The sequence below is a fragment of the Melitaea cinxia genome, chromosome 23 (assembly GCF_905220565.1).
Source record: "Melitaea cinxia chromosome 23, ilMelCinx1.1, whole genome shotgun sequence".
NCBI lineage: Eukaryota > Metazoa > Arthropoda > Insecta > Lepidoptera > Nymphalidae > Melitaea > Melitaea cinxia.
In genome coordinates, this window is record NC_059416.1 from 2,505,260 (window position 1) to 2,522,167 (window position 16,908).

At 33.0% G+C, this 16,908-nt stretch overlaps 2 protein-coding genes and 1 long non-coding RNA gene across 3 annotated transcripts; all 3 read right to left on the bottom strand.

Annotated features, from left to right (window-relative positions):
* Positions 1–678: 678 nt before the first annotated feature.
* On the bottom strand, positions 679–5,578 carry LOC123665187 (THO complex subunit 3). Its single transcript, XM_045599531.1, has 7 exons — positions 5,375–5,578; positions 4,168–4,289; positions 3,563–3,698; positions 2,847–2,950; positions 2,096–2,257; positions 1,403–1,503; positions 679–1,081 (listed from the first exon to the last, which is right to left on the bottom strand). Exons 1-7 carry the CDS (start codon positions 5,576–5,578, stop codon positions 924–926), a joined length of 987 nt encoding a protein of 328 aa, XP_045455487.1. The 3' UTR covers positions 679–923.
* A 1,001-nt stretch (positions 5,579–6,579) lies between these two features.
* On the bottom strand, positions 6,580–7,776 carry LOC123665188. The gene is made up of 2 exons (XR_006744999.1): positions 7,582–7,776; positions 6,580–6,723 (listed from the first exon to the last, which is right to left on the bottom strand). It is a non-coding gene; the product is annotated as an uncharacterized LOC123665188 (long non-coding RNA).
* A 1,702-nt stretch (positions 7,777–9,478) lies between these two features.
* Positions 9,479–15,939, bottom strand: LOC123665185. Its single transcript, XM_045599530.1, has 3 exons — positions 15,651–15,939; positions 14,302–14,458; positions 9,479–12,175 (listed from the first exon to the last, which is right to left on the bottom strand). Exons 1-3 carry the CDS (start codon positions 15,847–15,849, stop codon positions 9,481–9,483), a joined length of 3,051 nt encoding a protein of 1,016 aa, XP_045455486.1. The 5' UTR covers positions 15,850–15,939; the 3' UTR covers positions 9,479–9,480.
* Between the last annotated feature and the right edge of the window lie 969 nt (positions 15,940–16,908).

The following is a 16,908-nucleotide window of genomic DNA, read 5'->3' on the forward strand; positions in this document are numbered from 1 at the left end:
CTCGACTGCAAGATCAACAAACGATACGAACCGACGTTTAACGACTGACAAATAGACGCTTTCAAACAAAATGGTGCGTCAGAGCGTTTCGTTCAAAAACAATTTAAGCACAAATGCATTATTTCTGTCTAAATAACTATGTAAATTAATAACACAGCAATAATTATTTAAAATATCCATGGTTAAAGTTTTAGGTTAGAATAGCGCTTGCGTGCGAAAGCTCGCTCACCCAAGCTCCGTTCCGACTTTTTGATCGATGACATAACCTTGGGGTTTCGCATGGTGGGAGTGGTACAAGAGGATAACCCAGTCCCCCCTCCCCCCAAATCCCCGTAAATTGACGCCCGACCGTCTAGAGCAGTGTTTCCCAAAGTGGGCGATAACGCCCCCTTGTGGGCGCTACAGTACTAAACTACTACAGTACTTGTGGGCAGTGAGACCTAGAAAAAAATGGTGGCGCTGTGTAGAGGCTTGGGGGGCGATTTGTCATTTAATCTATAAGGACTCTCGACTACAACTTGTGAACATCAACTAATATTCATTAAAAGATTGTTCAAAGGGGGCACTATAAAATAATTTATTCTTTTAGTGGGCAGTAGACAAAATAAGTTTGGGAACCCCTGGTCTAGAGACTAGCCAAGTCAAGTAAATGCGCATTATTAGATATAACTCGAAAAATACTTTTCAGATCTCAATTAAATTTAATGGAATCACATAATGACCTTTCGATGAAAAAAATCATCACCCAAGCAAAAGTACTGAGTTAACATACGTAAAAAATTCAATCGAATTGAACACCTCCTCCTTTTTTGGATGTTGGTTAAAAATAAATTACCACAATCATATTATATACGAGGCGCACATAAAACACAAATCACTTCACTATCCATTTATAAATGTTTAACTTGTTCATTATTCACCAACTAACTACTACTAAGTCCCCACAACTTGAGGTTGCCGGCGTCCCGTTTCCTTTCCGGGGGCTCTTTATCTTCACAAGCGAACGCCACTAAATATCTTGATGGATGCCACGCTACTGTGAATGTTGCCGCTTGTACTGGTATCTCTGCTACTTTTTCACCTGAAAATACAAAAAAAAAATACTATTTATTTTTTGCATTCAGCTTGTATCATCCCACTGCTGGGCCTGTTTCTCAATATAGGAGAAGGATCAGAGCTTAATCTACCACGCTGCTCCAATGCGGGTTGGCGGATATATTACCTACTATGACTGACGATCGCTATCAGGTGTACGTGATAACAACCGGGACCGACGGCTTAACGTGCTCTCCGAGGCACGGTGGGGAGACCCACAATGACTGTACAAACACCCAGACCACGGCAGAGACCTGTATGGCCAATACAAATGTTTGTCATGTGCGGGTAAAAAATTTGTACTAACCTGTCTCAGTGTCACCAATATCGATGATGTGATCCTCACTTGCCGAGGCCAATAGCCTTCCATCAAAACTGAACGATAAGGTCCGTACGGGCCAGTCCAGTCTGTTAAATTATACAATTATTCATTTAATAGTAAAATAGAGCTAAAATGATGTAATAAATTTAATTTAATGGCACTTTGCAGTAAAACTTTATTAACCTTTGAATTTTTTTTTTCATCAACTAGGTCGGCAAACAAGCATACGGCTCACCTGATGTTAAGCGGTTACCGTAGCTTGTAGACGCCTGCAACACCTGAGGCTTCGCAAACGCGTTGCCGACCCAATCCCCAATCCCCCCAGGAGCTCTGGTCACCTTACTCATCAACAGGAACACAATACTGCTTCAAAACAGTATTATTTAGCTGTGATCTTCTGTAATAAGGTCGAGGTACATCCCAAGTCGTGGCTGCTCCAAAATTTGAGATGGAAAATTTCCTGCTGTGCCCTACCTCAGTAAATACCTACATTATTGTTATTTTACAAATTAATATTTTAATTAATTATTAAAATCATCATCATCACAACACCCTTTCACAGTCCACTACTGGACATAGGCCTCTACAAGTTCACGCCAAAAATGGCGTGAACTCATATGCCCATAGTCACCACGCTGGGTTGGTGACCGAATTATTAAAATAATATCATCCAATTACCTGGAGAAAACTCTCAAACAGGCCAATTCATTCACATCCCACAGTGAAACGAGAGCGTCAGCGGACCCTGTAGCGAAGTATCTCCCAGTGGGGTCGTGCTCTATACATATACATGTGCCGGGGTGAGCCTTTAGCACCGTTTGTAAATCTAAGCCAGGATATCTGGGGACAAATTTATTATTATTAGAGTAAATAAGATATTGACTAGTAAAAAAATTAATATCTTTAACATACACACGCGGTCGTCTGTTTTTAAGGTAAGCAAGCTAGTATTGTTTATTGTTTTAAGGTAAGTAAGCTATTATTGTTGGAATCCAGCTGATATGACTACAAATTTTGATTTTGATAAATCTACTAAAGAGTAACTACAGAGTTTCTCGCTGATTCTTCTCCGCAGAATCTACATACCGCATAGGTGGTAGCTTTACTTTGAAATATAATAATCACTTTAATATTATAATTTGTAAAATGACAATTCGAAATGCTTTTGAAGCCTATTAGAATAGTTATTTTAGATTTTTCTTTTGATACAAAAATCTCGTGTCAATGTTTTTTTATCAAAGTCCTCCAAAACAGTTTGACCAATTTTTATGAAATATTAGTGTGTGGTAGGCCTGAGAAAAAATTGTAGACTGTTTTTTTTATATCCCTTAATGATAGTGGTATAACTTTTCATATGGCAGACACTGTTTGCCGGGTCAGCTAGTATACTTATAAATAATCTACAAGTAAAAAATTATTAATTACTTACGTAAGTATATGCACACATCCCAAACCATTTGTCAAGAAGAAAAGATCAGACGAGCTGTTCCACGAGATTTCGTTTACTTCAAAATTGAATTGCTCTTCGACTACCTACAATGACAAATTTATCACATATTGTACAATGAAAATAAACAATATTACAATTTAAATTGTAACGCTGCTTTCAAGCAGTGTGTTTCTATTGGTGAGTAAGGTGACCAGAGCTCCTGGCAGGAATTGAGGATAGGGTCGGCAACACGCTTGTGATATTTCTGGTGTTGCATGCGTTTATATGCTACGGTAATCGTTTACCATTAGGTGAGCTGTACGCTTGTTTGCTGATCTATTTACATTAAAAAAAAAAATTATTGGTTTGGTAACAACTTTGTAGGTTAGTCATCATTAAGGCAGTGGAATGACTCACAAGGACGATAATACACACCAGAAACACTTATTTACAAAAATAGAATAAACGTTCTCTAAAAGCAATCATTTCACAAATACTAGACTTTATTTATTCATTAAATTGAGGTTGTCAACATAGCAATGAAAATAAAAACTATCAAAAACTCAAACAACTAATGATAAAAACTAAAAGACTATATTAGACAAGGACAAAAAAAAATCATATCCATATAGGCAATACATGCACTGGACCAGATCATTATTTTGTTATGGGAGACAGATTAATAATTAATTTTAATAACAATAGTGTGAACCAACCACTTTGTAGTTCCGAGTGTCGATAAAAGACACAAGATCCTCCTTGTTCCCCACCGCTATAGTGGCCCCGCTGGGCGACCAGGCTATGTTTATGTTCTCGCCTTTGGTTGAAATTGCTGCGGCACATTTGTGTGACCTACAACAGTACAGAAGTACATCTATTCTATTTAATACCATCATGCATATGCCTATATGTATAATGAAAATGAATCGCTTTATGTGTAGCTAAAATAAAACTCGTGAATAGCTCGACCATTTTGTGCAATTTTATTTGAAGTTTTGTAATATTCTTTAGAAGAATCTTCTAACACACACGAATCTTAGGAGACAATCAAAAATTAAGAAACTCACACTGAAAAAATTGACAGTTTGCATCACAGGACGACATTCTTGTTATAATATTTTATCGTAAATCTCGGTTATGTATGGATTTTGTATAAAAATAGTACTATTATTATTAGTAGGTACACAAAATGATGTTATTAATGTTTTTAAAAGCTTACAAATTATAATAGTAAAGTTACTATTTAAAAATACTTTTAAGCCTACTTAAATAGATATAGGTTTTTGATTTGATTTTATTCAATCTTAAATATTCACCGTACCTTGTATCCCATATCCTCACTGATTTATCCCCACTGGCTGTACTCAATAAATCCGGATGTGATGCATGCCAACAGAGTTGGTCCACTGAGCCGGTGTGTCCTTTAAATATAAAGTCTTGCACCTGTAATTTTATTATTATATCTTGATTAGTGATACATATAATATGTGTTTTAGCTAAGATTTTGTTAGATATTTTTTTTTACTATAAAGGTACCAAACAAGCCTACAGTCCAACTGATGGAAAGTAAATACCAAAGACTATGGACACCGGCAACATCAGGAGCTTTGCATCCGCACTTCAATGACTAGCCCGTTAGCGCAGTTTGTAGTGACCCTGCTTTCTGCTCTGAGGGTTGTGGGTTCAATTCCCACCTCAAGTCTGGGTGTAATATAAATATTTATTTATATATGTATTATTTATAAGTATGATTATCGAAAAAAAAAGTGTAGCTATACCAGTCAGCTGTTACCTATAACACAAGCATTAAGTTGCTTACTTTAGGGACAGACGACCGTGTGTGAATTGTGTAGATATTTATATTTATACTTTGCTGACCCTATCCCTGACCCTTCCCTGGAGCTCTAGCCACCTAACTTTCTACAGGAAGTCAAAACTACTTGAGAGTAGTTATTTAGCTGTGATGTGTAAATTAAAGGTCCTTCCCCAGTCGATTGCTGCAGATTTTGAGGACAATATTTTTTCTGCTGTATCCTACATCAGTAATACTAATCTCTTAAAATACAATTTTTAATTGCAAATTAATTTATAAATCCTTAACAGTTACGTGAGTTGATCGCGCATTGACAAAGTAATTACAACAATTGGCTGTTGTACTAACTACCACATTAACGTAACAACATTTAGTCTGTAGTGATTATTATCAACAAAGAGAAAAAACTATCACATAGCTTGGTGAGTCTTTAGATTAAGGGCCGTCGTATGATCTAAGCTCAAAATTTGACCGTTTATCAGCATAATTTCGTTACAAAAAAAAAACCTTAACCTAGCTAACCTCAAAATGACGGCCTTTAATCTAAAGGCTAGCTCATAGCTATCATAAAACAGCAATTATAAACTTATTTAATTACACTGCGGAAATTATAATTGCTTTTTTTCGATATTTATTTACGTGTTTATTTTCGTACAACTACATAACCTACAATTGTTTTAGTTGATAAATAATAGGCAAAACTGTTACTTCTTACCAATCTATTCCTCTCCAGATTGAAAATAGCGACACTTTTGTCGAATGAACCCGATGCTAACTTCCTACCATCGCAAGACCAGCCAACAGAGTGGACCTTGGAGCTATGGGCTATATATTCTCGTACTACGTTATGACTCGCAAAGTAGCTTCTCAATTCTGCTAAATCTTCTATAGGTGTCTGAGTTTGTTTAGATTCCTTCATTTTAATATCAAAATATGTTTACTTTCATTTAGTTTTAAACAATATAAACAAATACGAAATATCGCCTCTTAACACGTACTGTCAAGCTCTGCTCTGACATTTGTCAGAGCAGAGTTAAATGCCATCAGTGTTGCCAACCACGATCTTGCCGTGCTGCCAACTCTTGAAAAAACTTTTCCCTAAATTTGTTAAGAAAGATCCCTAAATCTGTTAAGAGATTGAAGATCGACTTAGGATCGGATCTTAGATCATAATTTGGGATTTTAAGTGTGAAATCATCAGAAAAATCAAAGGGTATCAACTTTCAGAAATCCCTAAAACACATAAACCTTGCCCCATTTATTTGAAAATCTCCCTAAAGTATTTATTTGTAAAAACCATCCACTTACATGTAAATGATATGCTGCAACTTATTTAGTAATCTTAACACTTTTTATTTAGTAAATTTAAACAGTAATAAATTGTAAAATTAATGATTTATATTATTGTACGGTTTGCTATGTGACTACGGCACCAAAGAATATAGCCACGCCCTCTCTTCTCTAACCATCATCGATAACCATCTAACCGTTGGCTTTGAAACACACAGACCGAGGACGGACAGCAGCGTCTTAGGTGCGACAAAGCCAGCCCTGCGGTCACCAACCCGCCTGCTCAGCGTGGCGACTATGGGCAACACACATGAGTTCACGCATTTTTGGCGCGAACTTGTGGAGGCCTATGTCCAGCAGTGGACTGCAATAGGCTGGAATGATTATTGTACGGTACAAAATAATTGGAAATTATAAACGCTTCACATTCAACCTATAATTTGTATGGATTATCCGTCAGTTTAGGTTAAACAATAAAGTTTAGCATCAAATTCTACGTAGGTAGACTTTTTACGAGTCTTATAGTTATTTATTTTCTGCACTAACAATTATTGCGTTCTTAATTATTGTTGTAATAGCATTATAATCATTTTATTTTTATTTATTTAAGAAAGCAGACAAATAAAAATAAATATTTGAATAATTTATTTAATTGTATTTTTATTTCTTCTATCCTTGAATATATTCTCTGCGCCAAACTTTAAGCTGCGTTAAAAAATAGGCCATTGGAAAGATCCAAACGCAGTACATGAACATGACGTGTAGTACTTTCTCCTGTAAGAGTAAACACATTTACAGAAGTTACATTTAAGTAGGTTCAGGAATTCTGGAGGTCAAAAGCTTTTATTTATACGTCCCATCCTCTAGCACCATGCCTTTTTCATATATAACTAGGTCAGCAAACAAGCGTACGGCTCGAAGGATGGTAAGTGATTACCGTAGCTTATATCTAGACATCTGCAACACCAGAAGCATTGCTAGCGTGTTGCCAACCCTACTCCCAATTCCCCCGCAGGAGCTCTGGTCACCTTACCAACAGGAACACAACACCGCTTGAAAGTATTATTAGTAAGTATTATTTAGCTGTAATCTTCTGTAAGTTCGAGGTACTACATCAGCCGGGATGCGCCATACTTTGAGCAAGAAATTTATACATGATTATATTATTTGATAGTCTGGGTAGGAATTTTTAAGCCAACCCGTTCGCGATTTATATTTAACATAACTAAGTTAAACTGAATTAAATATTTAATAATTTTTATCCATTAAACAGACGGATAAAGGCCGCTTCTAGTTAGGATCTTCTACTACATATAAATAAATTAATAACATACCAGATAAGGGTTAACTAAAATAGAGCACAACAGGAAATATCTTGTACAAAATTTGAGCAATTCGATTGGAGAAGCATCTCAACCTTACAGAAGATGAAAGCTAAATAATATTGGTCTAAGTAGTGTTGTTTCTTTGATGAGTAAGAGAGGCAGAGATCCTGGTGAGGGTCGGCAGCACGCTTGCGATACTTTTGGTATAGCAGACAGGCTACGACAACCGTTTACTACCAAATGGGCTTACAATTGTTTGTCATCCTTAGCTGGTAGTCATTGTATAAATTGAATACTTCTGACTTACCCCGTACGAGCACGGAATCCTTGGAGGAGTAGATATTGCTATGCCGACTTGCGCAAACTTTCTTTTCGAAAGCGAGTGCGGCGTGATTGTTGCTCTACGGACTATATTTATAATTTTTTTTGCGAGCATTTTCGATTACAGTATGCGTTACGTAACCAAAATGGTCAACTTTCAATGTTGATTGGACAAATTGTTTTTTAAAATTAGAACCGTTAAATGACATTTTTTTTTCAAATGTTAACTATTTGGTTAAGAGGCTACCTATATATTATTTAAAAAAAAAGCAGGTAATCCTTTTTCTTCAAATCTAACAATTGGTCTACTGCTTGAAATTAAATGATGTATTTTTATGTTATTTTGTAAATCAAAGAAAACACTTTTTAACAGACTTCAAAAAACCCTTACTACCCTAATACCTAGATATATATTTTTATGTGTGTTCGCGGATAACTTCGTCGTTTATGAACCGATTTTATTGTTCTTTTTTTGGTGGAAAGGGATATTTATTTTATTTTATTTTATACTTTATTGTACACCACAAATATATTACAAACAAAGCATAATCACAGACAGTACAATGGGCGGACTTATGGCTAATTAGCCATTTCTTCCAGACAACCCATTTGGGATATCCCAAGGGTCTACCCCAAAGGCTATGATAAGGAAACCAGGATCTGATGATAACATCTCAAAGAAATCGAGGGGAAACTTCGAAAATCGTAGTGACGACTAGTTGTTGTTAGTCGTTTTTTTCATTTTTTTCGTCTACTTTCGTTGTATTACTTGTCGATGTAACTGAAGTCGGTTTTTTTCGTTTGCTAGCAAACACAATTATTTTTTTAAATAAATAAATATATTTTTCACATATTCGAAATAACATTTTAAACAAATATTTAAACTTAAACATTGTATTAAACAAAAGGTGTAGTAAAATATGGAATACACTGTCCAATCGACTTAAGTTTTTGTGATTCATTAATAAAAGCTATTATGATTATCGTTACAAAAATTACTATATTATCATGACTTTTTACCAAAATATGATATAGGATAGTCATAACGAGTCAGGAAACTGTAACCGCTCAAAACGGCCTTCATTTAAAAAAAGCCACATTCAAATTAAAAAAAAAAAAAACATATATAATATGACGACTAGTACATCGAGTTACATACGACTGATCCAATCTTTAAAAAAATATCTGATGTTATGGAATGACCCTGGTAGGTGTTAACTTTAATCTGACTGAGGTGACACTTACGCAAGCGCTTTACTTATTGCAACCCAAGTTAGACCTAACTGCCCGAGCCACTACTTTACAGCAACCATACCCACGGGAGGGCTCCCGTGACCATAGTTGCTGTAACGTATCCGAAACGTCGGGCAAAAAATATTAATAAACTGCGATAAAATCCGAAGTAGTTGTTTCATTGTATGTTTCATGTATGTTCTCTGTCAAAACTAAGGAAAAACCAGCTGCTTAAAAATCTTCATATTATTAAAAAAGTGACGCAGTAGGTTATGTATGAACAAAGAAATATTAGCTAACTAAGAAATTGAAATTTAAACGTATGTAAACAAAATAAAAAGCTTTCACAAAACGTTAAATTCTTAGTGAAATCTAAAAGGACCGTTACTTCATAATATCATAAATTAAAAATATATCACAAAATAACTAATATTTAAAATGACGTAATAATAAATCATTATATGATTAATGAATATCATTTTTTGGACAATTATATAAATACTTTCTATCTGTGTGAATTTGTAATTGGTTTCTTTAATTTTCTAATATGTATAAACTATAATTGTGTATTATCATAACTGTAAATTCACCTTAAATAAATAAATAAAAAAAAAAATAAATAAATACTAAAAACAAAAAAAAAATAGTTAGATCAATCACAAAAACGCATCAAAGTTTCTTCTAAGTTCTGCATACACTTATAAAGCGTAAACGTGGAACAATCTAATATAGCAGCGCATTCCCGTATAACAAAAACAAAGCTCTTTGGACAGTTTTCTGTTATTTCAATATCAAACTTTTCGTGCATATCAAGATTGCGTGTCACCGCTTGACACCTGTAATGCCTCATCCAATAATTAAATTTCTGTATATGTCGATTACTGACCAAAAAATTATACTTTATCTTCGATCTATTCATTTTTTCTCGCAATGACACTTTTTCGTTTGCTATTTCTATAAGTGGAATATCGTCTTCAGAATCGTAATCACTATTTGCATCTATCGATTCAGTATTTTCTTTTACCTTCTTATTTGCGAAATTTTCTATCGATTTTTCAATTATTTCGTCCAGTTCTGGATCGGCCTCATAGTTAACACTGTAACTAAAATCTGTACCATCACCCAATTTCACATAAAGTTGTTCAATATCATGTGTTGTTGAATTAAATTTTGGATTGCTTTGTGTTACTAAATCTTCTGTGTCATCTTCACTTGCATCAGAGTTGGTACTGTTGGTTGTTAAATTTGGACGAATGCTACTAATCATTGATGCACTTTTATCATTAATTACATCTTCATTATTGAAATCTTCATGATTTCTATAACCATTATCTAAATTGGACATTTCTATGTCATTATTTTCAATATTATCATTCACAATTTCTTGATTTTTTTGATTGTTTATTACCATTTTTATTTCTTCAGATACTTTGTGCAACACATCATTTTCTAAGCTGGTATAATACGATTTTAAAATATCTGTGATAGTAGTTTGGGTTTCATTTTTCGTTGATTCTACGTTGCCTTTCTTTCTTTTGTTTTCACTTGGGCCTACTCCATTTCCTTCATTATTTTTTCTTTTAAATGAGCCACGTGATTCTCTCTCTTTAGGCATTTGAATTTTATATTTCGTGCAAGCCATTTCTAATAATTTCTTTATGGTTGATTCTCTGTCAAATGTTGCTGGATTGAACACTTCTTCCGTGTTTATAGAATCTCCATTAAAATTTAGTTTACTATCTTCAAAGTTATTTCCATAGTCATTATGGAATTCAGTCAAACTATTAGTTTCTGTAATGTTATCCTTTTTCTTATCTTCTTGAAAGTTATCTAGGTGATCAAAATCATCGTCAAATATACATATTCCTTCGTATTCTTCGTCAATTTTCTCAAAAACCTTTTCTTCCTTCTTTTCAGAGTCTTCTTTTAAGGTTTCGTCTCCAACTGTTGTTAAAGTCTCATCATTGTCAACTGGCGTGCTTTCCGTATTGGAATCGTATCCATGATCACTCTCTTTATCACTATTAGATTTATTTACATTTGTTTTAATGACGTGGTCTGCTGTAGGCGGCTTAGTTGTAAGCCAATGTTTATTTTCAAAATTCCTAACAAACACCATTGTCGTGTTACCTTTCGAAGATTTTAAGGTACCTACTATGATAGGATTTATACATTTATTGTTTTCACTTACTCCTTGTATAATATTATCAGTATTTTCATAGTTATCAGGTAGTTTCAATTCGTTTATGGCATATTTGAGTGAATACTGAGAGAAATCTTCGCTTAGAAGTAGGCTTAAATCTGGATCTTGTAAATATTGCAATATAACATCTGTATACGAAGACATAGGAGTAAAAGTGGTGGGAAATTCATGTTTAGATATGACTGACGTATTCGATTCAACTGTAATTTTATTTAAAATGTCCATAGTAACGTTATCGCTCAGTTTTATTGTTCTAGTTTTTCTTTCCTTGAGATGTTCCATTAAAATACAATCGTCAACTGGCTGCTTGTAAAGTCTTGCCATAGGTAAATAATATTTACATAATATTGTTTTTCTAAATAGTATAAATTTATACCAGTCTCGGAATGAGAACAACCTGTCAGTTGGATCTGAATATGATCCAAGTTTATATGATTTCGAATAATTTTCTTCATTATTAATCCTATCAACTTGATCTGATACTTTTAATTCATATTCAGAATCTAAACCGAAGCACATCTTTAGAGCTACAATAACATAAGACATGCACACACCCTCGTAATCGGGAATACGTAGCAGAGATTTCTTAGTCCGCGTATCTAAGTCCAAAAAATCGCATGGTACGAGATTCATTAGCGAAAAGACTAAACTTTTAAATTCATTTGGTAAACACAGTTCCTTCACATAATTAGAAATCATTTTATTCAGATCAGGTAATATAGGGAGACCTAAATCTAGTCGCTTAAAAAAGGTCATAGCTAACGTACGGATAATCTTAGGCGTGTATTCATTTTGACAGCGAACAAAATTCTTCCAATGCGGAATCGATTTCGTGTTAATCTCTTTTGGTACAAACTTTGTACAGTTATACAAACTCAATCTACCCTCTTTTATAAACCTCATCAAATGAGACAGTTGTATCTCACTTTTGTCTAAGTTAAGCGCTAAATATAATATAGTTAGCAAAGTCCCTTTGGTCACGATTTTAATGTCACGTTTGAATTTGTCTGCTTTATTAGTTTTGTTCTTTCGTGACTTCTTAGAGGTTGGTTTATTGTTTTCATTGTCACTATCATCAGTATTGTCATCGTCATTTTTGTTTCTGCTTTCATTTGAAGATTCATCGATAAATTGACTATTAGCACTGAAAAGAAAATTGTAAATTAGTTAAATATTAATTTGATTAGTTAAGGGTGAGGACAAACAAGCGTAATTTTGAGATTTGTGAGTCGTGTGATTTCGGTCGCGTAATTTCTGCTGCATTCGGTTTATACAAAAGGCCAGTTCGTGCCACACGGCGACGCAAAATGAATTGTGCGCCATCTCACACGCATAATCCGACTGAATCGCATTCGCGGAGGGCGAGGGGACCAAGAAAAGCGTCAGGCGTCAGTCAGGTAAAGATTCAAAATCAAAATTCAAAAATAATCAAAATCAAAAATAACTTTATTTAAACAGGCCCAAGAGCACTTTCGAATCATCATTTTACAAATTAAATTTTTTAAGTATTTATTATTTTTGTATAAGTAAAGCTACCACCGATTCTGAATGTAGTCTTACTCTTTTGAAAATAATATATAAAGTGTTTTTTAGTACAAAATTAGTAATATCTTACATGAAATACAGTGTCACTAAATCCACATACCTATCTTTATCAACTAATATGTAATCCTGCACTGAATACTGTTAAGAAAATTCCAAAATTGCTTGTGGAATTTTATTAAACATGCGAATACCATAACCCACAAAGGAGACGTTTACTTTGCGCAGTCGGAAACTTGTGTTACAATTTTGTTATTCCTTCTCGTATTTACACTGCGATTATTGCTATTTATTTGAAAACAATGAATATTCTGGTAAATATACATAATATTGTTATAAATATATTGCGAAGCAATTGTTTTTATCAATTTTTATTGCCTACATTTTGAAAAACACCTGTACAGACTGCGAGATTCGAGCTCTAAGGTCGTAAATGGCGCGAATAGCCCTTTTTTACAAAATAAAAACACCGACACGTATTTTGCTAGCGAACGCTCGGATAAATAATTAAATAGTATTACATATTATTAAAGAGTCACATTTAAATATTAATTTATAATAATGTTAAATTTCTGCGGCTTACAACTCACAAAATAGCATTTGTTTGGCCTCACCCTAAATCTAAAAATAGATATCGATCAAAGCTCATTTACGCTCGGCGCTGAGTGGTGCGTGTACCTACGTAAAATAATCATGCATGTTTTTAAGTCTTACACTACATATATAACAGTATGTACAGAATATATTGTAAACTAGCTGTGCCCGCGACTTCGTCCGCGCGGAATAGTGAGTTTGTACAGCATTTTTTAGATACGTATATCTTTTAAACACCGTCGTTTAGTTATTTACATGTTTAACGTGATTCTTTAAACTGTCATAACGTTTTGATTTATAAACCGATTGACATGAAACATACACGTAATGTTAAGTGAAGCTTACCGCAATAAATTAGTGAAAACCACATCTAAATCGTATAAGCCGCTTCTGAGATTAGCGTGCACAAACGCACAGACAAACGGACAAAAATTCTAACAATCATTATTTTGGGTGATATTTGCGTTGGTATGAAAAAGACATTTGCTACCAACACGTCATGTGAACAAATAATTACTTCGATTTGTTATGTATTTATTTACAGAAGAATATATGTTATACTTAAGTTAATCTAAATAATAATAATTATCTTGTTTTCACAAGATGTATTATAGCCAGCAAAAGCACTTCTTCAGCAATAGAGAGGTAAAGATGTGGAATAAGCTACCAGAGGAAATAGTGACAGCAAAAAACATAAACCAATTAAAGAACAAATTTGATGCATTTATGAAAAATAAAATATTTGTGTTCTAAATACTAATAGATGTCGTTGGATACAGGAACTTCAGTTATCCAATTGCCTGTCTGAATAAATAAATAATTATAATAAAAATGATAAAAAATTTGTAATGTTTTAAGCTTTCTCACTCTACTCATATTACAATTTAATTGTAAAGTGGAATATATCATCAAATTATAATCTATATTAATATTATATAGATGAATTTTGGTTTTTCTTTGTTCATTTAAATGTACTAATCTCGAATTCTTTTTATTTGAGTAGTCCATTTTCCGAAGAAGGTTATACAATATTTGTATAAATTTTTTTCTCAAATTAATGAGGTTGAAACAACCGGGCACAGCTAGTAATATCCTATTCTTCATTTTAATTGTATATCAAATTTTTTTACATACTTATCATGATCCTTAATTTGAAACATTTTGATGTATTTTGTCCAAATCCACAGCACACCTGTCCTTACACTCGGTTTAGCTCCGAGGTTTATCAACTCATCCGTCAAACTGGCTAGTATAAAATTAAATGCGTGCCATTTGTTCCATTCACCGCTCACTGTAAATGAATAAAAGTAAATTTATAAAGTATCTTAATATTAAATGCTCCTCAGTGTTTTATCAGTGTGATTTCCAATCCTGTGGAAGTCCAGTCAGAACAAAAAGTAGCCTATGTTTTATCTATCACTAGCTATCTACATATTAAGTTTCATTAAAATCTGTGAGCAGTATTGCGTGAAAGGGTAACAAGCACCTTTTTTTCCACCTCGTCCATCTATCAAAAACTTTAGCATTTTTAGTATTATTTGGATATTTTTATTAAAAAAAAAATAGTATGTTTCAATATTGCTTAGATAAAATCTTTTAAAAAATACAATGATATGTATAAACAATTTTATAAATGTATACAAAATAATTAAAACAATAAAATTCTATTTTTGATATTCAATTAACAAAAAATTATATAACGATCTTCTCTTTTTTTTAAACATAAGAAATAGTCCAATAAATCTTATTCCAACTTACTCCACTCTACTTGTTCAACATATTTTAATAAAAAAAAATTTAACCATCTTTCTAAACAAATATGTGTGTACACCTCAGAGGTAAAAGTATAATTTTTAGTAATAGCTAAAGGTTTCGCAAGTTTTTTAGTTACAAACATATCGTGGTTAGTTTTGAGGTTAAATTTTTAAATCAGAAAAAATTAACCTACCACCTTTGTCAATAACGCTTGGCTCCAGCGCTGCAGGAAGTCCCTCCACGTCTCCAACTTAAAAAAAACACTCTAGGGGTAGGGCAGACCAAGACCACGTGGACAGTGGGGTGCTCCAATTCGGTTTTGGGTATTTTTCGAATTTCTATACCTTTATTCTAGCACGCAATGTTACTAATTTTATTAGAATATTATGTCTGACACGTTATTTTGTTTAAATGTGTCTATTTGTCAGTCGTTAAAGGTCAATTCGTATCGTATGTTGATCTTGCAGTAGAGATCGTTTTTACGTACATTTGTTCGAAAATAACGTGTGAAAGTGGAACGGAGCATGAGTGCACTTCCCGCAGCACCTGAGTTAAGGTAGAGTCAGAAATAACAAAAATTTAACCTCCCATAAATTAGAGGCCGGTTATGTACAAATAGCCAGATATACTCCTTCTTTCATAAGATATATACAAAGAAATTGAAAAGTTATGTTAATGAATAGCACTTTTAACTAGATATTTCAGTATTTTTAAATAAGATATCATACTCTCATTTGCATCTTGCAAGACAGTAGTAGTCAACTTCTTAGTTGAGGTGTGAGCGAAGGTTCCATCAGCGAAGACTTTGTGATCCACAACCGTTTCTCTAACATTAATATCTTGCGTTCCACACTCCACGCAGTAATAATAACCATCCACGAGATTTAAGTCTGTACAACCACAAACATTGCAAGGATTCGAACTCATTTTTAAATTTAGTTATAATTACTATCGCTCATTGTCATATACTGATAATGGTTTTTAGAAACATGTGTTAAGCATGCCGCTGTACAATCAAAATATTCGGAACCAGCTGAGTTTTGACAATTGACAGTTGATTTTTAAATGGTCAATTAAGAGAAAATATTTTTTTATACAATAGACTTGATATTTTAAAGTCTATAACGTTTAAAACTATTATTATGTTAGATTAGTTATTTTGACTGTATATACTGAACTCAGGGTAATTAATTAAAAATTGTTGAATACGCGTAAGTTTAAAAACGAAGTTCTTCGTTAAGTTGGCTAAATTGTAATAAATTGACAAGTGTATTATTGCCATATAAAATAAACTCGTACCAATTTAGATATATTAGCCTTGTGAAATAAGTAAAAAAATATAATTATAGGGATTACTGCAATTTTTTTTAAGTATGTTGACATTACAAGTAGATTATACAAAAAAAAAATAATTTCGTTGTTAAAATGTTATTGTAATGTATGTTTAATGTAATATTTAATTTAACACTATACGTTTTTTCATAATGTCTTTCTGTTCAGCGATGCAAGTGATAATAAGATTTTATTTGATATTCATATATATATGAATAGGTTTTTAAGCCAGGGTAAAAAGTTTCAAGTTTAGCCAGGGGTTAAAGTTTTAAATTGCTAAAATAAAAAGCTTTTTACTTAAAGGACTAAAAGGCTAATTGTCCTAAATTATAAACTTAAAAATAATTAAAATCTAACATTTTAACAAATTATAAAATAATAATGTATATTAGATAGTTATAATAATTTTAGAATAATTACATTTTACATAAAAAAAAAATTATATTATATTAATGTGAATTATCAATTTATTATATATTATAATCAAAACCCTGTGACAACATTACAGTAATCTTACGAAATATTTACACCATTACATACTGTTACGTGCTAGGGTTCGAAGGATTTGAAGATAAAGACCTGCTGACTTTTTAGGAGACTTTATTCACTAGCACTAGATCCAACACAAAGCACTAGGTTCAAACACTAAGCACT